At 44.0% G+C, this 25,980-nt stretch overlaps 1 protein-coding gene across 6 annotated transcripts in view; it reads left to right on the top strand.

Moving 5' to 3' along the window:
• The window catches only part of ARHGAP40 (Rho GTPase activating protein 40), a 189,758-nt gene that overhangs the window by 98,026 nt on the left and 65,752 nt on the right, over nucleotides 1-25,980 (top strand). For all 6 annotated transcript variants that reach the window (XM_029612411.1, XM_029612410.1, XM_029612409.1 and 3 more), the window contains exons 4-6: nucleotides 578-656; nucleotides 15,998-16,155; nucleotides 19,157-19,322. In XM_029612411.1, coding sequence (XP_029468271.1) covers nucleotides 578-656; nucleotides 15,998-16,155; nucleotides 19,157-19,322 — 403 coding nt within the window. The remainder of the gene's footprint in view (nucleotides 1-577; nucleotides 657-15,997; nucleotides 16,156-19,156; nucleotides 19,323-25,980) is intronic.

Genomic DNA, 25,980 nt, shown 5'->3' with positions numbered 1-25,980 from the left:
GGCTAATGTGGACCCTAGGTTTGGCCACTAGGTATCACCATTGAGAGATGGCTAGGACACATTCCTATAAGGAGCTGCAAATGTTGCCTCTGCAGCATCCCAGGCCATGTGCAGCCTGGGGATTGAATGCAGGTCTTCAACATGGCAGTAAACAGCACTTGCCACTGAGTCACCGGCTGGTACATTTTTGGCTACATAAGAATGCTTTTCAGTAACTTTAAAGATTAATATTTCCTTAAGCATAAAGTACAAATTGGAATGAAAAATAGGGATTTAAATCTTAAGTTTAATTCTGTTGCAATAAAGGGTCATAATGAATAAAGATTTTTTTTTTTTTTTTTTTTTTTTTTTTTTTTTTTTTTACATAGAAACCAGAATGGGAAAAATTCCTTTTTAAATAACTCCTGTATCATCATAAAAACAAAGCTAAACACTTTTCCCTAATACTGTGCTTTAAAATGTTTTGTAGATCATGTTAAAATGTGGCCAAATGCAAGTAGCTATCGGGTATGCAACTTGGCTACTTGCAGCCTCTATGCATGCTCCATATAAGACTCTTGTTCTTTGTTTTACACAGGAAATCTTCGCAGAGACTGAGGAATCTAACTTGGATCAGATGGAGAACGGTTCAGGGATACTACATAACACCCAGAAATGTAAGGAGGTGTTTCTGTAAAATAACTCTGAGAAGATACTCTGCTTAAAATGTGCTGTAACCCTATTTCTGTTTTAAAACTGACTGCGCGTACAAAGTATGCGCGGTCATTTGCACCTGCTTTTTCTGCAGGTAGAATCTTTGCTGGACAAATACATGTAAAGATTTGAAAATGAGATTATATGGATGTACTTTTTCTTTCCCCACCTAACATACCACAGGAAAGAGAGAGAAAATGTGGATCAGTGGGGGGAGGGGGAGAGTGCAAAAGAGAGGAGAGAGAGCTGAAATGCATTATTTCTCCTCCCATTCTGCTAAACAGCAGAATCTCAGGGTGACCTCAACTCAAAACTTCCCAGGTATGCTCCTGATGAAAGCATTAGCCAATGGAAAATATTCAGTACCATGATCGAGGCCCTTTTTCTTTCCTTAAGAGTGTCTCATGGAAGGCAGTTGGCTAGCTGATTTGGAGATGTGCCAATTTTGTCAAAATTCAAATATATTTGGGAACTTTGCTTTGGATTTTCTGTAGATCCAAAATAGTTATCTGGGGATCTGCTTTGGATTTTGCCACAAATATAACTTCTCTCTTTAAAAGAGTTTAGGCCATGGACTAAATGCTTCCTGCCACCACACACGCACACTTTGATTTTATTTTTTTTCACAGTTTTATTGAACTGGATGGCAAACCTCTTTTAAAGAGATTCAACATCCCAAATTGGGAGTTAAGATGGCTTTGTCTTTCAAATCTACAACGGGATTTGCCTTTTTAAAGTCAGGATTACCAATAAATCACTGATGTTCCATGAGTCCTTTTCTTCACCTGCCTCCATCTCTATATTTAAACAACCTGATTTTGCTTTTGGAAGTGCCTGAAAAGTGGAATATAAATAAATAAAATACATAAAAAATGACTCTTGTATTAAGACTGTAGGATCCCACTCTAACCAAATTTCAGAATATCATTGTTTAGAGGGGTGAAAAAAAAATCTATCCTTCATGATAGATTTAAGGCACTATAGAATTTAAGTACATTTTAATAATTTTGAAAATGTTTTGATTCACTTTTTAATGAGTGCTAAAGCCACTACTATTTCTTCATTTTTCCTCTAACAGTCAGAGATAAATAGGAAGTCTGATTTGTTTTGGAAGAAGTGGGGCACTCAGCCATGGGACTCAAGCTCAAGAAACTTGCTCCTTGCTCTGTTCTTGAATGAAACTTCATTCTTTGTGCTCAAAAATAGATTGAAAATTGCCATTGTAACCATATAGGGGGGCAATTTTCAGAATTATGCAGTTAGGTACAGTGTCTCTGAGTACTTTTTCTCCATGAACTTTGAATCAGTTCTTTTAAAGTATGACCATACGTTCTCTTTGAAAACGGTCCTGTGAAATAGTACCCATAGAGCTGTGGATACTTCATCCCTGCAGTCATGCATAATTTTGAAAATACATAGCTATGTTCAGCGTTGCTTCTCCTAATTTAAACCCTGCCTCGGATTCCACCACTTTTTCCCATGATTAAAAGTAGGTTAGTGTTGATTCCTGTGCTTGCTTTTACACATGTTAAGGGTGGGTGGTTTTCAGATGACGTCTCTACCCGGTTATGTAGCCATTTGCAAATTGCCTTCATAACTGATGGTAAATAAGTGATATTTATAAAATGTCTGTTCTTCAAGGACAAGTAAGGGTAGTTGAAAGTTCAATTGTACATGTATTGTTTACACTCCCCAATCTAAATACATCTCCGGGAATGCCTCATTTGTTCAGCTAAAGCTGTTGTGTTGTGAAGACATGCATACTTTTAGCCATTTCAAGGGATGCATTTTCCAACAGGGAGGCTACCTAGCCAAGTCATTAAGATGCTTGGTTGGATCTCTTTTGAAAATTGACCACTCTAACATCAGTGAATACTTGTATATCTAGATGATTTATAAGTGGAAAAAAGATATAAATAAATTGGCTGTTTGTATTGAATGCATTGAAATCTATACATGCCCAGTTATATAAGATTAACACAAATACTGGGCGTGATAATTACATAACTCCTGGGGCTTTTTTAATGCATTTTCAGTGCACCATGAGCAGTCTAGCAGGTGTGGACAAGGGTTGCTTAATAAGTAATGATGAGTAATTGTCTGGATTCCAAATTGTTTCAGCGTATAGTACTATTTTACATAAAAAGGGGGTGGCATAGTACGTTTGACACTTGTGAGAAGTAGCGCCAGTCGTCAAGGCTTCAATCCTGGCTACTATCCATTCACACCTCTTCTATATGTTCATAATTTGGTAATCTTAAAAACTGTTTCATATTTATTTTATTTATTTAGTTTTATATACCGACAACCGTTTGCACATCGTGCCGGTTTACAGATAACTTACAACCAAATTATATGTAGGCAAAGCCTTTACAAGGAACAGTAGTAACATAAACGTAGTAACGGAGTAATAACTAGATAACTAGGGGAGGGAGGGGTGGGGGTGATCGAGACAGAGGAGGGGGCAGGGGGAGGGTGAAACAGATACATAAGGAAAAAATATGTACAGGGAATCAATGGGCAAGTGATATGTACATAGGTTTTATACAAGTATTGTATAAGCGCATAAACAGTGAATGAGGTGAGAGGATGTGTACGGGTTCTACTAAGTGATAAATTATTATGTGCAGGATGTTACATGTGGGGTTTGTGTTTGATTCGAGGGGGAGGGTGTAGGTCCTGTGGTATCTCACATTTCCTTACCTCATACTTGGATTAGAAATGTCTGGTCATTCAGATTGCAATTCTTAAGGAGTTTCTTTGCTTTAATAAGTTTCCTTGAGAAATTTAGAGTGCCCCATGTGCAACTGATGTATTGGACTCTTAACACACAGACTGCATCAGTTGTCTGGGGAAAGATCATAATGTTCCTAGCTACAGGATTTGTGCCAAGATAGAGCAGGTCTAGAGATAATGTGAAGACAATGTTTTAATGTTTCTGTATTTTGTTTATTTTTTGTTATGCAACGCTTAGGGAGATTTTATCAGTGAAGCGATTAATAAATAATTTTAAATAAACAAATGTCACCTAAGGCCATTGGGGTCTGAAGACTCTACATCTTTGATTCAACTTTAAAATTCAGTGCATCATCGGCATCCAAGGTTTCGTCGAGAGAGTTGCGTATTCCGCTGGTGGTTCACTGGTGCCAAGGAGTTGTTTGCTCTTCTCAGAGCCGAAGTTTAGGAAGGCTTGCTTATTAACTATGTTGTGAAAATGTCCTTCCATTCTCTAAAAAGCCTTTTAGACTTTTCTGGGCTCAGAGCTTTTCCGAATTGGCTCAGTCAAATGTCACCCATAGAAAGTCAGTTATAACTCTAATGGTAAGGCATAAGAGAAACCTGCACAGCGCAGCAATTAAAATCCCCCAAAAACCTTGCTGAGCAGTCTGGATGGGCCATGTCAGTCTTTTTCTGCCATCATTTACTATGTTACTTGTGTGGTGGTTGATCCTGCTGCCCACGGAGAACACCCTTTACAGGTAATCAACTTAGCACTTTCATGCCAGACTGTTTAAGCAATAAAAATGTCTGAGCCACCCAGAGTTTCGTTGGTACTATCTGTGTCCATATACATTTTTAAATCATGCCTCTAACGGTGGTCCCTCCAGCTATGCCTCTGCCTCCTTCTGTTCCGGAGCCGGGGCTGCTTGCTCCAGGTCTCAGAGAAGAACTGGACCGGATGGTTCAGGAGGCCATCGACAAAGCGATTCATCGACTCCAGGATCCCCCAGTACAGATAGTGGAACCGAGCACCAACCCGATTCCAGAAGCATTGGCACAGCTGCTATCGAGGATGGAAGCGCTTATTGCTGCTTTTCCTCCGGTGGATCCCGGGTCACCGATGGCTCTGGTACCCTCCCCGTTGACTTTATCATCGGGAGGAGAAACACCGTTCCGCATCCCTCCTTCGGGAGTTCTGCCTCAGCCATCGAGATAGATAATGATACCCCCAACGGTGCCGTCGAGCCATCCATCGATGCCTGCCCCGGGGCCGTCATAACTTTCATCGGTGCCTCCGGTTATTCCTCCGATGCATTCAGAGCCTAAACCGGGACCTTCAGGTATCCAACTACCCTGTCCCTCTACAGTTCCTAGAGAGACAGGTGCTGATCCTTATGATACCTGGACTGATGATTCCTCACCAGACACCGATGACTTGCCTTCACCACCTTCACCCACCGAAAGTAGAAAACATTCTCCTCCAGAGGACCTTTCTTTCATAAACTTTGTGAAGGATATGTCTGAATTGGTCCCCTTCCAGTTACTGACTGAATAGGACGACAGACATCAGATGATGGAGTTGCTTCAATTCCTGGACGTGCCCAAGGAAATCACCTCCATCCCCATCCATCAAGTTCTTCTTGACCTTCTCAAAAAGAACTAGGAGCACCCTGGTTCCATTGCACCAGTCCACAGGAAAACTGACTCTACCTACTTGGTGCAGTCAGCCCCAAGTTTTCAAAAGCCTCAATTTGATCACCAATCTGTGGTGGTTGAATCTGCGCAGAAGAAAGCAAAAAGGTCAAAAACGCATACTTCCTTTCCCCCTGGCAAGGAACAGAAGTTTTTGGATACCATTGGTCGCAGAGTCTTTCAAGGATCAATGCTGATCCTCCGCATTGCTGCTTACCAACTATATATGACCCAATATAATAGTCATTTTTAAGCAACTACAAGATTTGGCAACATCCATGCCTCAATCACTTCCAGAAAAGTTCCACACCCTACTTAATAAGGGTTTGGAAACAGGCAAACATGAGATTAGGTCATGTTATGATATCTTTGATACTGCAACCAGAGTGTCTGCAGCCGCTGTTTCAGCAAGACAATGGGCTTGGCTTAATTCTTCAGACCTTCGTCCAGAAGTGCAAGAGCGGTTGTCTGACCTCCCCTGCATAGGAGACAATCTCTTTGGCGAGCAGATTCAAAAGACAGTGGCTGAACTAAAGGACCATCATGAGACTCTGACAGCTCTCTGTTTCCTTCGGATTATCCTTTTAAACAGCCTTTCCGAAAGGACTCTAAAAAGTCTTTTTATAGACCAAAGAAGTCCTACCCGCCAGCAGCTAGATGCCGCTCTGCGAGACCATTCCTCAAATCACAGTCACGTCAAACGTGAAAGCAAAAGCCACAGACAGCCCCCCAACCGGGCCCTGCTTCTGGTTTTTGACTTTCGCATAGAGAGCAGCAGCCAGATTCCATTACCAAATATCCCAGTGGGAGGCCGCTTATGCCATTTCAACAACATATGGCAATCAATCACGTCAGACCACTGGGTCCTAGCAATAATTGCTCAAGGCTATCATCTCAACTTTCTCTCTATCCCGCCGGATTCCCCACCTCTAATGACGTGGAGAACATCCGACCATTCATTGCTCCTGGAACAGGAGGCCTCCCTCCTACTCCAGTCCATAGCAATAGACACAGTACCATCGCCTCAGCAAGGCCTCTGGTTCTATTCCCAGTACTTTCAAATCCCCAAAAGATCGGGAGGCGTTCGTCCAATTTGGATCTATGAGCCCTCAACAAGTACCTCCAGAGAGAAAAGTTCAGGATGTTAACCTTGGGCTCCCTGCTTCCTCTTCTTCAAAGAGGAGACTGGCTCTGCTCTCTCGACCTTCAGGACGCGTACACTCATATTGCGATAACGCCATCTCATCGCAAATTCCTGAGGTTTCTTGTAGGCCCCAAGCACTATCAATACAGAGTGCTTCCATTTGGCCTAGCATCTGCACCATGAGTATTTACAAAATACCTTGTCGTAGTTGCAGCCTTCCTCAGGACTCAAGGTGTCCACGTCTACCCCTATCTGGACAACTGGTTAATCAGGGCTCAGACTCAGCAATCCGCTTTGTCATCCCTACATCTCACCTTATGCACTCTAATTTCACTCGGATTTCTTGTCAATTACGACAAATCCTCCTTAGTCCCATCTCAAATCTTATCGTTCATTGGGGCAGACTTGGACACCTTACAGGCAAAGGCTTTCCTGCCTCGACAACGAGCCCTCACTCTCGTGTCTCTGGCACAACACCTGCAGTCTCAACACTCGATGACTGCTCATCGTTTTCTCATCCTTCTAGGACACATGGCGTCCTCAGTTCAGGTCACACAATGGCCCGCCTGGCCATGAGAGTCATGCAGTGGACTCTAAGGTCACAATGGACACAGTCCCTTCAGCCCCTGTTGACCATTGTCCACGTCAATGACTCACTCAGTCTGTCTCTCGCCTGGTGGACAAATCACATCAGTCTTCTACAGGGCTTGCCCTTTCAAGCGTCAAACCCTCAAATAATTCTCACCACCGATGCTTCCAACTTTGGGTGGGGAGCCCATATGGCCGATCTCCAGACACAAGATTCCTGGTCTCCAGAGGAAGCCAAACACCAAATAAATTTCCTGGAGCTTCGAGCAATAAGATACGCTCTGAGTATTTAAGGATCGCCTGTCCAATCAAGTCATCCAATCAAGTAGCTCGTAACCTTGGAATACAACTAGATACTAATTTATCTTTAACACAACATGTTTCTTATTTAGTAAAGAATTCTTTCTTTAAACTACATACTTTAAAAAGATTAAAACTATTATTATTCAAATCTGACTTTCAAATGATCCTCCAGTCTATCATTTTTGTTGATTTGGACTATTGCAACAGTCTCTTTTTTGGGTTTACCTGACTCCACTCTAAAACCCCTACAGCAGATTCAAAACTCAGCGGCTCGATTATTGACAGGCTCACCTATGAGACATCATATCTCTCCCATTTTATGTAATTTACATTGGCTTCCTATTAAATTTCGTGTGAAATATAAAGTATTATCTTTAAATTCACTCTTTAATACATGATCCGGAATCAACTTGGCTCTGCACTACATTACGACTATACAAGCCAACTAGACATCTCAGATCGGAGAATAAATACTTGCTTGATGTTCCCTCAGTTAGGCTGGCGAGATTAAATATAACAAGAGAGAGAGCTTTTTCAGTGGCAGGCCCTTTGTTATGGAATTCAATTCCCAATACTTTAAGGCAAATTACCAACCACAAAGAATGTAAGAAAGCAGTAAAAACGTATCTTTTTAAGATAGCCTTCGGAGAACAACCTGGAAGGATTGGTTAACTCCTAAGAGTCACACCATCTGCCTGTTACTCAACAGTCTAAGGTGCATACTTGCAAAATAATGACAAAATTTTTATTTTATTTTTACTTTAAAATTTCTGACTGTATCTTTTTGTGGTAAAAATAGTATAGTTTCTTTTAGAATTTGTATTTTTTTCTTTTTTTTTAAATTCTTTATTCATTTTAATACATAAACAAAAAATCATATTTGCTTATACAGAAATACTGTGAGTACCTAATATCACAAATTAATTTATCCCCTTGCTTCCATTTCAGCAAGGAAAACTCTTAAACAAGAATCATAAACAAAATATTTAAATCTATGCGAAAATGACTAGCAAAGAGCAATTTTATGATCACTTTTAAACATTATTCAGTCGTTTTTCTTATGTTTTTTTATTTTTTTATTCTATTTTACTAATTTTCTACACTATTTGTTTTAGTTGATTTATGTTTAATTATTTATATATTTTTTTTACTTTGTTTTTGTTGGAATTGTTGTGAACCGTTTTGGTCAAACTGTGTTTGTGAAAGACGGTATAGAAATATTTTTTTTTGTTTGTAATACTTTTTATTCATATACAACCAAATATGTCAAAAGACAAGAGTAATACAAGAGTAACATCAAACAATTTACATAATTGGTTGTCCTCTATACAAGGTGGACATATGTATCGATTGTCCCATCGTCATTTCAACCTTCAAAGACATATCTGAAGAGCAACATAACAAGGTCTACAGATCCCAAAGTATTGTCTCCACCCGTAGTCCCTTCCCAACCCATCCCCCCACCTGTCCCCTTGTCAGCACCTTAGTCTTACGGGGTAAGCATAACAGTATCCATCACAGTAAAACAAAATCATAACCATATTAGGACAGCTTGCAAGAATGTCATGACACCAAAACAGTTCACATGGTTATCCATACCTCTAAAGAAATAGTCATAATACCTTTACAGAGTAACAATGCTAATTGGAGATTTGATTTCAACCATTGCCACTCGGAGCAACAGGCTGGCGTAGATTCTGTGGCATTGATTTCAAGAATGGTTGCCAGATAGTAGTAAACAACAGCTGTTTTTTCTTGGAAAGTAATGGGATAGATTTCTGTTCTAGGAGGTATAAATCCAACATGGCATCCAACCATTCCTTCAGTGATGGATCTGTAGGCGATATCCAGTGTCGGAGAATGACCCGTAAAGAGATTAATCGGCTTTTATGCAATAGATGAGGGTGGATACCCGTGAGTCCGCCAGGTCGAATAGGAATCCCCAATATGCAGAAGGATGCTCCCAATGTCACAGTATTATATTGAGCCCCTCCAATCCACTGGAGAATGGAGTCCCAAAATTTGCGTATATGATCACAAGTCCACAGACAGTGTACAAGAGTAGCATTGGGTTGATTGCATTTATGGCAGGTGTGAGTGTTAGAAATTCCGGCCAAAAAGGCTTTCCTCGGCCAGATAATAAGGCTATGCAGAATCCGAAACTGCAATTCACGCATATAAGTACTCCTTGCGATTATCCTGATGAAATTCCAGCTCCGTTTAACATCTGAAGTCGTAATAGTTTGAGGGAGACAAAGAGACCAGTGAGCAGCTACCGCTGCATTTAGCCGATATGAGGTTGTGTCATGTAAAAAGTGATAACAAGATGAAATGGAAATAATTTTCTTGGAACATAAATGAAGAAAACGTTGAAAAGGTCCATTAGTTAGACTACTAGGTGAGGAAGAAGATATTTTCGTAAGGTAACTGCGAATTTGTAAATAAGACAAGTAATCAGCTGCTGTAAATTGCATATATTGACAACAATAAGTAAAAGAATACATCACAGCATTTTGCAGGTTTATAAAGGGAGTCAAAGAATTACAGGAAGAGTCAGACCGGGATCGCTGCAATAGCCTACTACGTGATCCCGCGGGAAAGTCCGGGTTTCCAGTCAATGGAAGACAATACGATACCCTCCAGGGTAATTTCAAGTGGTGTCTCAAAAAAACGCCAACAACTTCTCATAGACTGAAGTAAAATATTGTTCCCCATATGAGCAGGTATCAAGTGGCCCGGTGCATGTATCAAAAATGCCAAATGTGTAGGTTGCAGCAACGCCGTCTCCAGCGAACTAAGAATAGGATTGTTTCCATAGGGAGCAGACAAGCCATATTATAAAAACGAAGGTTAGCCACTCCCAGTCCCCCTTCCTGTTTAGGTACCATCAATTTAGAATAGAGCATCCTGGCCTTCTTTGCTCCCCAATAGAACTTACTAAACAGTGTTTGTAACATTTTCACATCCTTAGTTGTCAAAAATACCGGAAGCATTTGTAAAACATACAACAGTTTAGGGAATCATTTGTACCAGGGCTATTCTACCTGAAATTGAAAGAGGAAATGTATTCCAGCTTTCTACTTTAGACCGAAAAGTGGGAAGGAGAGGAGTAATGTTACAGGAGTACCAATGTCGGGGGTCTTGGTGAATCTTAATCCCCAGGTATTTTATAGTATCTGAGGCCCAGAGCAAGGGGAAATCAGGCCACTGGGGTTTAAGAGTTCCAGTAATATCCAATGCTTCAGATTTAGTGAGATTCAATTTTAAACCAGAAAATGACCCGAAGGTCTGGATAATGTGCAATAGAGCCGGTAAAGAGGACTTAGCATTGGACACCAGCATTAACATGTCGTCTGCAAAAAGCATCATTTTCTGCTCTATTTTCCCAGTAATCACACCTGGTACATCCGCCGACCTTTTGATTGTATGAATAAGGGGCTCTAAGGAAAGAATATAGAGAAGGGGCGACAGGGGACAGCCTTGTCGGGTTCCCCTGCCCAGTGAAAATATGGATGAAGTAGAATTATTAAGGCAGATAAACGCCTTGGGGTCTTTGTAAAGTATCATAATGGCATTAAGAAACGAGCCAGTGATCCCAAACTTCTGTAAAGCAGTAAATAAATACGACCACACTACCCGGTCGAACGCTTTTTCAGCGTCAAAGCTGACCAGTAAGGGATCCAGTGTGCCTTGATGTCGACAGCTATCCAATGCCACCAACAATCTTCTAATGTTGGAAAGCGGTTGCTGTCCCTGCACAAACCCGGTCTGTTCAGGTGAGATTAAATCTGGCAGTATAAATTTGAGTCTATTTGCTAGAATTTTTGCAAAAATTTTCACATCCTGATTCAGGAGCGAAATTGGTCGGTAAGAACCAGGATCTGTGGGGTCCCGACCAGGCTTAGGTAAAATAGTAATAGCCGCCACCTTCATTGTGTCAGGTAGGATGTTATGGGAGATCATATGATTAAATAAGTCAGTGAGAGAAGGGACAACATGGGTCACTATTGATTTATAAAACAAGGAATTTATACCATCCGGCCCTGGTGATTTGTGTAATTTGAGATCTGCTATTACCTTTGTGATTTCAATGGAGGTAATAGGTCTATTCAAACTTTCCCGTTGCTGGCTCGAAATTTGGGGTAATGATAGGCTCTCCAAGAATCTAGTCTGGTTATCTGTATTGGGCTCGTCAGCAGAGTATAGAGACCTGTAAAAATCTTGGAAAATCTGACCCATTTCAGGTGTGGAGACTGCCAGAGTGCCATCAGAGCGCTTAATTGATGTTATATATTTAGATGTCTGTTTAGCTTTCGTTAAGCGGGCCAATAGTCGCCCTGGTTTGTCACCATGCTCAAACAATCTATGTTTAAAAGCAAACATACTGCCTGTCGCTTTCTTGTGAATTAAATCATTAAGAAGTTTCTGCGTTTGTCGGAACCTGTCACGCCACAGGATAGTATTATGCGTATTCCACTGCTTTTTACAATAAGCAAGTTTGGATTCCAAATCTAAGATTTGTTTGTTTTGATTCCGTTTGGATTGGATGACATATTTTAAAATGTCTCCTTGGAGGACAGCTTTAGCAGCCTCCCAGAAGAGCTGTGGCTGATCCTTATGGATCTGATTAAACTCTTCATAATGTAGCCACCGTTTCTCCAAAAACTGCGCAAAGTCTTTGTCTGTGGCTAACCACTCAGGCATTCTCCACTGAAAAAGGGAGGGTAAAGTTGATGCAGAACCCAACACACAACTAACTGGACAATGATCCGATATCACTAGTGGACAAATTTAGGAACTATCTATCAAAAAAAACAGAGGTTCAGAGAGCAATATTTAATCTATTCTGGTCTTTGTAGAGTGTGCCCTAGCATAATGGGTGTAATCCCGTTCCAGAGGGTGGAGGGCTCTCCAACTGTCCACTAAATGAAGATTAGAACACAAAAAAGGCAGACCCTTATCAGGACCCATATCCGAAATTGGGCTAGTGGAACTCCTGTCTAGTGTGGAGTCTAGGAGACAGTTAAAGTCGCCTGCTACGATCAAAGACCGTGGACCAAATTCATGTAGTTTAGTAACCAAGGTGGTGAAAAAGGAATGTTGATATTTATTAGGGCCATAAATCGATGCCAGCGTGATTAAATTCCCAAAAAGATGTCCCTGAATAATCACAATACGCCCTTCTTCATCCTTCCATTGAGATGTCAGTTGGAAAGAAACAGACTTATGAATCAGAATGGCCACGCCATTACGCTTATGTGTACCTGAAGAGAAATAAATTTGATTGAATCCTTTTTTATGATTAAGCTTAAGGTGTTCTTTGTCTAACATATGGGTTTCCTGTAAGAATATGATATCTCCCTTAGACTTATGACAATGGGCTAGTACTTTTTCCCTCTTGATAGGCAAACCCATGCCTGCTACATTCCAAGTCAAATACTTTATTTTAGGAGTCATGAGGTAAAGTCAGGCGGTGAGAATGGCCTCTGCTCATATGCAAAACAGTAGACCTAGGACTAAAGGGATACCGTAACAAAGAGGTAACACATCCTATAGGCCAAAGAGAAAGGAGCCCCGTGAATAGAAACAAGTGACAGAGCCCTAGTAAAAGTAAAAGCATAAGGGAGACTAAAATCATGTCATACCTCAAACTATCCAGCAGTAAAAATAACATAAAAAACAAACAGAAAACAATCCCCTCGATAAGGTGCTGACCCTCCCCCCCCTTCCCTCCACCCCCTCCCAACCCTGCTTACATCCCCTGCCCTCCCAGCAAAATCCAAGTCATGCTCTATAGATAGAGCAGGAGCCATTATTGTGTGTGTTCCAGTGGCAGGCCCAAATTGTAGGTAGAATGCCACGTTACAGTTCCATATCAAATGCCTTCATGTCCAGCATAACAAACAAACACCGCTTGTATAACCAGCAACTGTAAAAGAAAAATCGCTAATTCTGCATAAATTGAAACCTTCGTCTAGGTCAATGATTCCTGTAGGCTATCACTCCGGGTCATGGGGAAGAAGGCTTTGGACAAATTTTTGCGCATCCGGCAGAGTTTCAAATACCTGAGCTTGCCCGTTGTTCCAGATACGGAGTTTTGCAGGGTATTGTAAGGAAAATCTTATCTGCTTTTCAGCCAACCGTGTACAGATAGGGCTAAATTCTTTTCGTTTGGCGGCAACGCGTGCAGAGAAATCTTGGAAAATACGCACCTGCGCATTCTGCATTTGTAAATTCGGGGTCTTGCGAGAAATTTGCCAAATTCGCTGTTTGTCAGCATAATTAAAGATTCGGGCAATAACCACCCACGGATGACTACTTTGCGCCGAACGCGCCCCAAGGCGGTGGGCCCTCTCAATTTGTAATGACGTCAGCTCCTGGTCGTTTAAGGCCTCCGGAATCCATTTCACCAAATAGGCAGCTAAATCGCTATCAGCAACCGATTCGGGGACGCCGACAAAGCGTAAGTTATTACGGCGTGAGCGGTTTTCAAGCTCGTCGAGCTTATCTTCATGAGAACGGATCAGTTGCTCCAACTTGTGGAGCTTACCTTCCGCCGCCAAGGCCCCGTCTTCAGTTGCAGACATTCGCAGCTCCAGATTGTCGACGCGAGGAGGGAGTTCCAAAAGCGCTGCTTGCATGGTATTTAGTTGCTCCGAAATTTTGTCAAGTTTAATCGCCAGAGCTTCATTCACTGCAGAAGTCACCGCTGCTGTTAGCGCCGTCAAAGCAGACTCGTCAGTCAGTGCAGCGGGCCCTTTGTCTGTTCCGGCGGCCATCTTGTCCTCAGCAGATTTCGTGTTTTCTTTATCTTTTTTAGCCAATTTAGCAGGCATGGTTGCTGGCGATTTATGCATATATCGATCGATATTCATAAGCCCCGTCTCTGTAGCCGGTCGTATGTCCAAAATTAGCACGGATGAAGGTTGATATGGTTAGAGTCAGCGGCCTGCCACCTGGAGCCGAGCTAGATGTGACCAGCCCAGATCACCACATCACGTGACTCCCCAGAAATATTTTTAAATAAAAAAAAATCCTGATCCAGACGGACAGTTAGGTGGCCATATGGTACATCAACAAACAGGGAGGGACAGGATCCTACCTTCTGTGTCAGGAAGCTGCACAGATATGGGTGGAGGCCCTCTCCCATTTAGTGTACCTCAGGGCCACCTACTTGCCAGGAGTGGATAACCTGCAGCCAGCAGGGGTCCCTTTTCAGTCTTATTTAAAAGCTACAGGCAGTGCTGAAAAATAAAATAATAAAACGAACCCAACACCGCGGGGTGGCTGGTGGGTTTCGTGAGGACTACCATCCTGCTTGTCCTGTGAGAAAGCAAATGTTGCTTACCTGTAACAGGTGTTCTCACAGGATAGCAGGATGGTAGTCCTCACGAAACCCGCCCACCACCCCGCAACGTTGGGTTCATTTTATTTTTCGGCACTGCCTGTAGCTTTTAAATAAGACTGAAGAGGGACCCCTGCTAGTTGCAGGGTTAGTGCCATCCTGGGCGTGCCCAGTAGGGGCCAGTCAAAGTTCTAGAAACTGACAAAAGTGTTCCGTGATTGGGCTCCATCCTGTGATGTCACCCCTATGTGAGGACTAACATCCTGCTGTCCTGTGAGAACACCTGTTACAGGTAAGCAACATTTGCTTTCTCTGCACTTGACCACATTAAATTGCATCTACTATTTAGAAGCCCAGTCTCCTAGTCTCACAAGGTCCTTCTGCAGTTCTTCAAAATCTTCAACTTTTTTTTTTTTTTTTTTAAACTCCAAAACAATTTTGTGGTATCTGCAGACTTGGTTACCCCACTTGCTGTTCCTTTTTCCAGATTATTTGAATATGCGAAATAGCACAGGTCCCAATATATAGACCCCCCCCCTGGGGCACTCCAAGAACTACCTTTCTCCATTTTGGAAAACTGACCATTTAGTCCTACCCTCTGTTTCCTGTCTTATACAATTTTAAATCCAGAATAGGACACTGCCTCCAATCCCATGAAGCCTGCAGATTAAAATTTTATTTAAATCTGTGCAGTAGATACTCTGCATGAGGAGGGCAATTTTCAAAGACCTTTCCACTTCACTGTCACTACCCACTCCCCCCCCTCCCACCCTTGCTGGCGCAAATGTATGCAGATGCGTGGTGTGCAACCAGCCTGATTTTCTAAGGGAAACCCCAAAGGGGAGGTTTTCCTTTGAAAATTAGCTTGCAAGCTTATGGATACAATGTATGAATATTACTCTTAAAGCTTAGTGTAACAAGGTGTATTGAGCCTTTCATTTTAAAGCACGAGGCTTTTTTTTTTTTTGTCAGAGCTGTAAGTGTAGATGGAAGGGCAATAAGATTTTTATTTTTCTTATTGCAAACAGAGTTCATAACACGTAATTATTTTTTCCTTCGGTCTTCGTCCTTGAAACTTTTACATACTGATCTGAAATACTGATGTACACCATTTTTCCTCTTATAATAATTTCTTATATCTGCTGGTCATTTACAGTAATCTTTAAACAAACCCCCTTTCCATATGGTACAAAGCTGTGTGACTTGTTGCATGGGTCATCTTTCTCTCTAAATCATTTATTCTTTTAAGTTCATAAAGAAATAGGTAACGAACCCTGCTATTAGATGTCATTTAGCAGGAACAAAGCCATTTTGAATTGGAGAAATGTTTTAGTATTGATTTAATAGTTTGTAAATTAGACAGATGTGACCAAGGTTTTAATGTTTAAATGACACTGTGGCTACAAGAATGCTTTCATTGAAATTACTGTATGTGGTTTACCCCTAGAATATATTTCTTTACTCAGCCCTCCAGATTTAAGAGGTTCACTTTTTGCTTTTTATGTGTATAGTAGATGGAGAGCCCAGAGGATTCATAAGCACCCTGAGGGGCCCTGGAAAAGAAGAACTCTTTAACACAGATGTGGCATATTCTGAACAAGCAGCAGCTTTACTGAAGGGGACCATGCAGTGGGAGCCGAAGAGGATAAAAGAAGAATGCTCACTACCTGTAAGTCGGGGGTGAGCAAACTATAGCCAGCAGTGCCGTTTCATTCTGCTTGCTCTGTCGTGTTAAAATTTATAGCTTGCTAGCCCGCTGATGCTGTAAGTCTGAGGCCATTCATGACAGTCATCAACAAAGGCCCAGAGTCATTGGCAGGGTGTAAGGATGCCAGTGAGATATAGTGGAGGCCTTCTCCTGTTGCTGTGGGAGGCAGCTGCTCAGCCTTTGACCACAGATGTTTTGGTGAAGACTGACAGCTGGTATAGAACTTTAAAGGTTTTCCTTAATTGTTTCTGGGCCTGTGAGTGATCCTTTTAGGCCCAAGCTTCATTTTTTTTCTCCCCATCCTCAGGTTACTGTTTTACCTGCCATTGCTATCCAGTGGAGAAATACAAGAATTGTCTGGGCAAGAGAACCCTGAGGCCCACAGTGTCTGGCTAAATCACAGTTCCCAGGGAGAAACCACTTCTCGCTTAGCAATCCCATACCAAATGACCTGCCTTCTGCTGGCTCACCTGCTACTGTATTTAATAGTCTTTCCACAAGTAATTAGCAGCTGTACATATCTATGATGGTGGAAGGAGTCTTTCCAGGAATGTCTTCTACGAGACTGGGAAGGATATGACTGGAAAAATATTCCCTATATGTACCCAGATCAGTCTAGACTCCCGGGTTTACGCATCTCTGCCAGCAGATGGAGACAGAGAAAGCTTCACTGACACTGCTTCATAATCCCTGGTGCCACCTGCAGTTCCTCAGTATTTCTCCATCTCCAGCAGATGGTGGCTGGTGCAAAAACCTGAAGTTCTGCAGTCTGGCGAGTTCTTTATTTTTGTGAGCCTTTCTCCCAGAGTTTTTTGGGTCCTGGGGGATCTTTCCTTGTTTGGTCGAGGTGGATGAGGAATTTAGGTCCTTTGATCCCTCATGTTCTTTGCCTGGTGCAGGGAAACGGGGCGGACGCTTTGGCACTGCCCTGGCCAACGTCAATCCGTCTGTATGTTTTTCCCCCCTGGCCTCTGATCGGCAAGGTCCTTCGTCGAATAGAGAGTCATCCTACGGAGGTAATTCTGGTGGCTCCCGCGTGGCCACGGCAACTGTGGTTTGCAGATTTCATCAACCTAGCATTAGAGGAACCACTCCGTCAACCTGCATTACCGAATCTACTTCATCAGGGACCTGTCTGTTTCGATCAGGTAGATCGCTTTTATCTAGCGGCAGGGCTTTTGAGAGGCGCCGTTTAAGAGGTAAAGGTTATTCGGATGCGGTGGTGTCCACTCTCCTGCGGTCGCGCAAGACCTCCACTTCCTTATATGTTCGCGTTTGGAAGGTTTTCGAATCATGGTGTGCTTCTCGGGCGATTTGGGCTACTCGGGCGTCCATTTCCAATATTTTAGCCTTTCTTCAAGACGGTTTGGCCAAGGGGCTGTCCTATAGTTCGTTGCGAGTACAGGTGGCTGCCCTCGGTTGCTTACGTGGTTCTGTGGAAGGGGGGATGTTGGCATCTCATCCCGATGTTGCTCGGTTTCTGAGGGGGGCAAAGCAAACGTCCACCGCTGCTTGTCCTGGAACTTAAATGTGGTGCTCAAGGCCTTGTGTGCACCACCGTTCGAACCACTGAAGAGAGCGACCCTGAAGGATCTTACATTGAAGGTAGTATTTTTGGTGGCAATCACTTCGGCTAGGCGAGTTTCTGAACTTCAGGCATTGTCCTGTAGGGAACCCTTCTTGCGGATCTCTGAGTCCGGAATTAGCCTTCGGACGGTTCCCTCCTTTCTACCAAAAGTAGTTTCTTTTCATTTGAAACCAGTCTGTGGAGCTTCCAGCGTTTTCTCAACTTGACAGGTCGGATAACCTTTCCAAGGACTTGAAGAAGCTGGATGTGCGTAGGGTCCTCTTGCGCTATCTGGAAGTTACTAATGGTTTCCGAGTGTCGGATCACCTTTTCGTCCTTTGGAAGGGTCCCAAAAAGGATAATATGGCGTCTAAGACCACCATCTCACGGTGGTTGAAGGAAGCCATAAATTCCGCTTACCTTTTAGGTGGCCGGCCCTTGCCTTTGGGACTGAAGGCTCACTCTACTCGTTCCCAGGTGGCTTCCTGGGCAGAGTGTCACCAGATCTCCCCGCTAGAGATCTGCAGAGCAGCGACTTGGAAATCGTTGCACACGTTTGCACGTCATTATCGTCTGGATGTACAGGACTCCAGGGAGGGCAATTTTGGAGCAGGCGTATTGAGAGCGGGCCTCTCCTGTTCCCACCCCAAGTAGTTGAGCTCTGGTACATCTCAGGAGTCTAGACTGATTCGGTATGTACAGGGAAAAGAAAATTAGGTCTTAGCTTCGATAATTTTCGTTCCTGTAGTACCAAGGATCAGTCCAGAGTCGCGCCCACTGCTGCATTGAGTTCGGAGAGTCCGCTGTTACTAATTCTGCTCAAATTTATTGGCTCTGAGAAGATCCTTAGATCTGTTTCTCTCTGTTTTTTGGGTCAGGTTCTTTGTTGGGGGGAGTGACCCGAGGGTTCCCTGGTTGAACTTCATGTATATAGTTAGTTTACAGCTGGGAATTATTCTGCTTTGACATTGCGTAATACTGACAGGCTGTGGGTGGCACCCTGGTATTTATGGCAGAGCCTGTCAAATCTTGCTCTGTCTCCACCTGCTGATGCGGAGGCAAAACCTAGGAGTCTGGACTGATCCTTGGTACTACAGGAATGAAAATTATCAAAGGTAAGACCTAATTTTCTTTTAATCAAAGAATAGTAGCTTGAGATCTATTTAATGTTTGGATACTTGCCAGGTACTTGTGACTTGGATTGGCCACTGTTGGACACAGGATGTTGGACTTGATGGACCCTTACTCTGACCTAGTATGGGATATCTTATGTTACGGTCTTCCAGTGGGCCGTCAAAGTTGAGCTGTGCTCTCAAGTATTCAGCACTTGAGTTTTCACAATTTAAAATCCTGAGGACTTGTACAGTAAATCTGAGTCTTTCTGTTTCTCTGCAGAAGATCCAAATTCCTAAGGGCCGACTGGGAGTGACACGGATTGGAGACCTTTCTTCTCAGGATATGAAGAAGATCCCTACTTTGGCTCTGATTGAGCTGACAGCTCTCTGTGATGTATTGGATCTGGATCTAAAGAGAAACAAAGCAGTGAAAAGGAAAGCAACTGGTAAGATTTATTTTAAATGCTGCTAAGCTCTTGATTTGTTTTATGCCAAGAGAAATATTGTATTGTATGCAGTAGCCCAGTACCCTGAAGGCTACTGCATACAATCCGGGTAGAAGGGGATAGTTGCATTTTATTAGTGCATTTTTATTATTTTTTACTACTTGGTTTAATTGAGAGTCCAGACCTGGCGGATCTGGGAATTAAGGGACAGCAGGTGGAATCAGCGCAGGAAGGAGAGGACTTCATTTAGGAGGGTCTCAGGCCCACAAGGTCTTCCCTTTTCATATGGTGGTAAAGACTTTGGTTTCAGCAGTATGGGAAACTCTGAAGGCCAGACTGAAAGTTGAGAGAGCCATAGCTAAAATTTGTCCACTTCCAGAAGAGGCCTTGGAACAATTGAAATTTTCTAAATTGGATGCGCTAAGAAAATGCTTCCTGTAGAGGAAAGTGTGGCCCTGAAGGGTGCTCATGATAATATGATAGAGGTCTATCTTAAACTGGTTTTTCCATCTTTTCCTGCTACACTAGTTCATGACAAGTGGGTTATTTCCCCACCGTTTTCCTCTGTGACATTACAGCCACTACTTAAGAGGTGGTGGTAGCGGTAGGAATCCAGAATTTTCTTAGCATCCACACATGAATTCAGAACCAGTGGATTATGCACATCTACCAGTAGTAGAGATGTGAATCGTGTGCCAGATCATCTTAACTATCAGATTCGGCTGGGGGGGGGGGCGGAATCTGATCGTTAAGATAAGTGAATTGGAATAGTTTCCGATTCCAATTCACATCGCTAAGAGGCCCGCGCCGCTAAAAAAAATTAAAAAACCCACCCGACCCTTTAAATCGACCCCCCCCCCCAAAACCTTTTAAAATTACCTGGTGGTCCAGGGGGGCCTCGGAGGGCCTCGGGGAGAGATCCAGGGGGGGCCTCGGGGAGAGGAGAGATCCAGGGGGGCCTCGGGAAGAGATTTCCCGTTCCCAGGCATCACCTGTTCTAAAAAAAAATTGGCGCCGATGCCCCTTTGCCCTTACCATTTGACAGGGTATCCATGCCATTGGCCGGCCCCTGTCACATGGTAGGAGCACTGGCCGGCCGGCGCCATCTGGCCACCCTGGATCTCTTCCCGAGGCCCTCCGAGGCCCCCCTGGACCACCAGGTAAATTTTAAAAGGTTTTGGGGGGGTCGATTTAAAGGGTCGGGTGGGTTTTTGGTTTTTTTTTTTTTTTTTTTAGCGGCGCGGGCCTCCCTAAAAAAAACAGGGTCGGGAGGGTGGGGGAGGCTAAGGGGGGGTCGATTTAAAGGGTCGGGAGGTTTGTTTTTTTTTTATCGGGCCATCGGCGCCATTTTAATTAGTGGCAGCCAAAATGGCGCCGATGGCCCGAGAGCGGGAGGTCGCGCCGGGACCCCCCCCCCCACTGGACCACCAGGTAATTTAACATTTGGGGGGGGGTTCGGGAGGGTGGGGGAGGGTAAGGAATTGGTTTTAAAGGGTCGGGGTGGGTTTAGGGGTTGTTTTGGTGTGCCGGTTTTCCCGTGCCCTATTTAACGATACAATACAAATGCCCCTGACGATAAATCGGGGGCATTTGTATTGTATCGTGCACTCTAACGATTTTGGACGATTTTAAAATTATCTGACGATAATTTTAATCGTTCAAAAACGATTCACATCCCTAACCAGCAGATGGAGACGGTGCAAAGCTGACATCATAGTATATATATACTCCTGCAGTGATAATGGCCTATCAGTGTTCTCCATCACCAGCAGATGGCGGATGTGCGTCTCCCTACTGGGGATTGTTTAAAGTTTTAGAAGAAGAAAAATTTAATTTGCCTCTTCTGCGGTGATACCAAATCATCCCTCCCCCAGTTGAGAATTCCTGAGGTGATTTCCGTGGTCCCTCAGATGAGTGCCTTGATCCTCCGGTAGCTGATTTTTCAGCCAGCATGGACTAAGCTGTTGAAACAGCTGAAAGAAAGAGTGTGCAGGAAGCAAAGTGTGGTGGGACAGAGTATGCAGTCTCCCTCCGCGGCCTGAGATCAACTCTGTACTCAGCCGGGACTGGCTGAACTGGGTAAATATATGTGTGTGTGTTAAATATATATAAATAAATAAATTCTGAACAGGAGGGTATTTGTAGGACATTCCTCCTTGCTCAGCGCACTGATATGACATTCAGTCCTGTCCCCAAGGGAGTTTGAGGGATGAGGCAGCTTTGGGCTAGGCCCTGCTCTTAGACTTTCCTCTGTGCACTGCGTGGTAGGCCGCAGCAACCGTTTTCCCACGCTAGGCTGCCCTCTTCAGGACCATCGATTTGTGCAAGTGCATCCGGCTGACTGTCCAAATTATGCCCCAGTGTTTGGACACTTAGTAGGATGCCTGCTTGGGCATTCAGTTGGAAGCAGCATTTGATTTCAGCACGAGCTTGCCTGTATGCACCATCTAGGCTAGGGTGCTCACTTTTTCGGTGCTCATCACACACAGGGTTGTGCACTTAAATTTTGGGGTGCCTAAGTTTTGGACACACGTTTTTACAGCACAGATTCAGCTGGGCGCACCTTTTCAGTCGCTTGTTAAGCGTACTGACAGACTGATGGCACCTATAGCTAAGAAACCTAAGCGCCTTTCCCTTTGTACTGCCTGCATATTTGGGCATCTCAGCCTGACGTTCCCTCTAACTTGTGCCAGCACTGCTTGAGGCTCAGGGTGAATTGCCTTCATCTGATTTTACTAAGCCTGGTTCTTCCCAGCCTGATGAGGGCCTGGGTTAAGTTGTGTCAGAAGGGATGCCTGACGTGGAACTCCCTTAACTGGTTTGTCAGCGGGGAAAGGTAGCCCAGGGGGGCACAGGACAGGTGCCTCCTTGTTTTAGCATGGATCCTTCTGTTTTTCTTGGGTGGAATTTTTTCAAGGATTGCAATCCTTTTTTCAGCCTTTTCTTCCGGGTAATTGCCAGGTTCTTGTGGCCTGGTTTGGCCTGTTAGAAACAGGAAGCTGGGCTTGATGGAACCTTGGTCTGACCCAGCATGGCAATTTCTTATGTTTTTATGTTCAGGCACAGTCCTTGGCCCTGACCAATCTTACTAGGTTAGAATCGCAGGTGGTTACCACCTACACGCATGACGCTGTGGTTAAGTGCCGAAGTACTACTAGATCAGTAGCCGGCCATCCCAATAGGGATCCGGATTGCATAGATGATGAAGCCAATTCTTCCTCTCTCGAGGATGGGGAAATTCCCCCGGGACTGGAACTGTATATTACTATGTTGCAGTTCTTTCATAGATGAGTTACTGGTGCTGATTTCCCAGACATTAAAGATGCTGGGAGTACTTGGTGCTGATTCCATGTCTGAGCCAAAGAAGAATACCATCTTGGTTTCCTTGTGTAAAACCTTTTTTCTCCCTGTTACGGAGACCATTCAAGAATTGATTGATCTTGAGTGGGGCGCCCCGGAGGTTAATTTCAAAGGGAGTAGAGTCTTGGAAGGACTGTACCCCCTGGATCCAATGGGGAGAGTGGTTGCATTTTCCAAAAGTGGATGCACTTGTGGGTGTGCTGTCTCAAAGTGGATGACTATTCCTGTGGAGGGAGGAGCAGGCTTGAAGGATGTATATGATAGGATTGAGGCCATCCTTAAGCAAGCATTTGAAGCAGTGGTGATGATCTTGCAGATAGCTTCTTGTTGTTCCCTGGTGGCTCGCTCCTGTTTACTTCTCTGTCAGGAGGTTGAATCTGGAGTGAATTCCAGGGCAGTTATGGAACCAGCAGCTGCCTTTTTGGTAGATGCAGGCTGCGATTTGGTCCGCACCTCAGCTAGAAGTTGGCTTCGGTAATAGCGGCTAGGAGTCAGTTATGGCTGAGAAATTGGTTGGCAGATGAAATCTCCGAGGCTAACCTTACGAAGTTGCCCATTTGAAGGCTTGCTCTTGTTTGGGAGTGAGTTGGAGAAAATGGCCAATAAGTGGCGCGAGTCTCCACTTTCTCAATTGCCAGAAAATAAGCAGATCCTGCAGTCCTTTAGCTTGAGAGGTCATGCTAGGGGATCCAAGTGTTTGACCCTACACCAGAGAGAACTTTCAGAGGACTCTGTCTTTTGGCAAGTCTCAATGCTTTTGTCCCATAAAGCCCAAGCAGGGTGCGACTCAGGAAGTAGAACTGCCTGAGCCTCCCAATAAAGGTGTGCTGACCCACCCCCCAGGAACAAGAGATAGGGGATCACCTCTCTTTCTTTTATCAGAGGTGGGTTGATATCACGTAAGACCAGTGGGTCTTGGAGGTGATACGAGATGGATATGCACTGGAGTTTTGCAGTGTTCCTCAGGATGTGTCCATGGTGTCTTCTTGCCACTCCTCGCAGAAGAGATAGGCAGTGGAGTGTGCATTGTCAAGGCTCCTCAATCTGAGGGCTGTGATTCCATTGCCCATGACTCAAAATACAGGTTTGATAGTCCATTTATTTCATTGTGCCCAAGGAGGAGGGCTCCTTTTGACCCATCCTGGATCTCAAGGGGGTTAACAGTCGTTTGCAGGTGACTCATTTTCGCATGGAAACTTTGCACACAGTGATAACAGCCGTGCAGTCGGAGTTCATGACCTCCTTGTCTGAGGTGTGCATGCATAAGTCTTGTTTTACAATGAACCCTGTTCATTGTAAAACAAGACTTTGTCTCTGTTATTTTTTGCTGGTTGTAATGTAAACCGAAGTGATAATTAATCTTGTTAATTGAACCTCTGTATATAAAAAGTTATAAATAAATAAATAAACATTCCCATCCGGCTAGATCACTGACGTTTTCTGCGATTCGTTTTCTGCAATTCATGGTCTTGTCTTCATTATCAGTTTCGAGCACTACTTTTGGTCCGGCCTCTATGCCCAGAACCTTTTTCCCAAGGGTGTGGTGATGGTGGCGGCAGAGTTGAGACTATATGGAATCCTGGTATACACCCGTACTTGGATGACTGGCTGATTTAGGCCAAGACTCTGGAAGAGAGCCGCCTGGGGACCTGCAAGTTAAACTCTTTGGTTAATTCATGCTCCTTTGTGGGTGACTCGTCAAGTGGTGAAGTTGTTGGAAGGCTTGGGCTGGGTGATCAACTTTGCCAAGAAATTGGAATACTTGGGGGCATGGTTCCGATACTCAGGCAGGGCAGGTGTTCCTCACAGATGATCATCAGGTCCGAAAGGTACTCCAACAACTTTGGAGTTTTCTGGGACTGCTGCTTCTCTTGGCATGAGACTATTTGCAGGTGCTCAGCTTGATAGCGGTGATGCTGGATTTGGTTCCATGGGCCAGGACTCATATGCATCCGCTCCAAGCGTCGCTTCTGTCGAGATGGTGTCTGGAATCACAGGACTGTGGAGTGCAGCTTTCTCAGAGTCAGCAGATACATGAGTCTCTGCTCTTGTGGCTGGATCCTTTGCCTCTGTTGAAGGAAGTCAGTTTAAGTATGCTGTCCTGGATCTTGGTGACAACGGATGCAAGTCTATCCGGTTGGGGGGCTCATTGTTAGATGCAGGTAACTCAAAGTTATGTCAAGTTGGGACTTGACATAGTAGTCAAGTCCCAACTTCAGACAGGCAGCCCTGGTGCTGCCTTGGAGGAAGAAGGTCTCATAATGGGAGAGCACCAACCAGGTGTAGCAGGAAAGGATCCTGTAGCAAGGACCTGCTCTCTAGGTGATGCATTGTCCTTTCGCACTGAGGATATCTCCCCAAGGCCTACTGCCCAGGAGGGAAGGGTTAGGTCGGCTGTCATAGTTGGTGATTCGATTATTAGGAATGTAGATAGCTGGGTGGCGGGTGGGCGTGAGGATCGCCTGGTAACATGTCTACCTGGTGCGAAGGTGGTGGACCTCACGCGTCACCTAGATAGGATTTTAGACAGTGCTGGGGAGGAGCCGGCTGTCGTGGTACACGTGGGCACCAACGACATAGGAAAATGTGGGAGGGAGGTTCTGGAAGCCAAATTTAGGCTCTTAGGTAGAAAGATTAAATCCAGAACCTCCAGGGTAGCATTCTCTGAAATGCTCCCTGTTCCACGCGCAGGTCACCAGAGGCAGGCAGAGCTCCGGAGTCTCAATGCATGGATGAGACGATGGTGCAAGGAAGAGGGATTCAGTTTTGTTAGGAACTGGGGAACCTTTTGGGGAAGGGGGAGTCTCTTCCGAAGGGATGGGCTCCACCTTAACCAGGGTGGAACCAGACTGCTGGCGCTAACCTTTAAAAAGGAGAGAGAGCAGCTTTTAAACTAGAACAAAGGGGAAAGCCGACAGTCGCTCAGCAGCGCATGGTTCGGAGAGAGGTATCTTTAAAGGGTACTAATGATGCATTAGAATTAGGGCATCCCGACAGTGAGGTTCCACTAATTAGAAAAGTAGTCCAAGTGCCTGTAACTAAAAATTCACCTGAGCTAAAAAATTCTACCTTATCCCTATCAATTAAAAAGCAGAATGACAATACAAAAAAAAACAAACTTTGAAATGTTTGTATGCTAATGCCAGAAGTCTAAGAAGTAAGATGGGAGAATTAGAATGTATAGCAATAAATGATGACATAGACTTAATTGGCATCTCAGAGACATGGTGGAAAGAGGATAACCAATGGGACAGTGCTATACCGGGGTACAAATTATATCGCAATGACAGAGAGGTGC

Source organism: Rhinatrema bivittatum, chromosome 8 (assembly GCF_901001135.1).
Source record: "Rhinatrema bivittatum chromosome 8, aRhiBiv1.1, whole genome shotgun sequence".
In the NCBI taxonomy this organism is placed as follows: Eukaryota; Metazoa; Chordata; class Amphibia; order Gymnophiona; family Rhinatrematidae; genus Rhinatrema; species Rhinatrema bivittatum.
The sequence above is the reverse complement of the archived record's forward strand: the minus strand, read 5'-3'. Positions and strand labels throughout refer to the sequence as shown.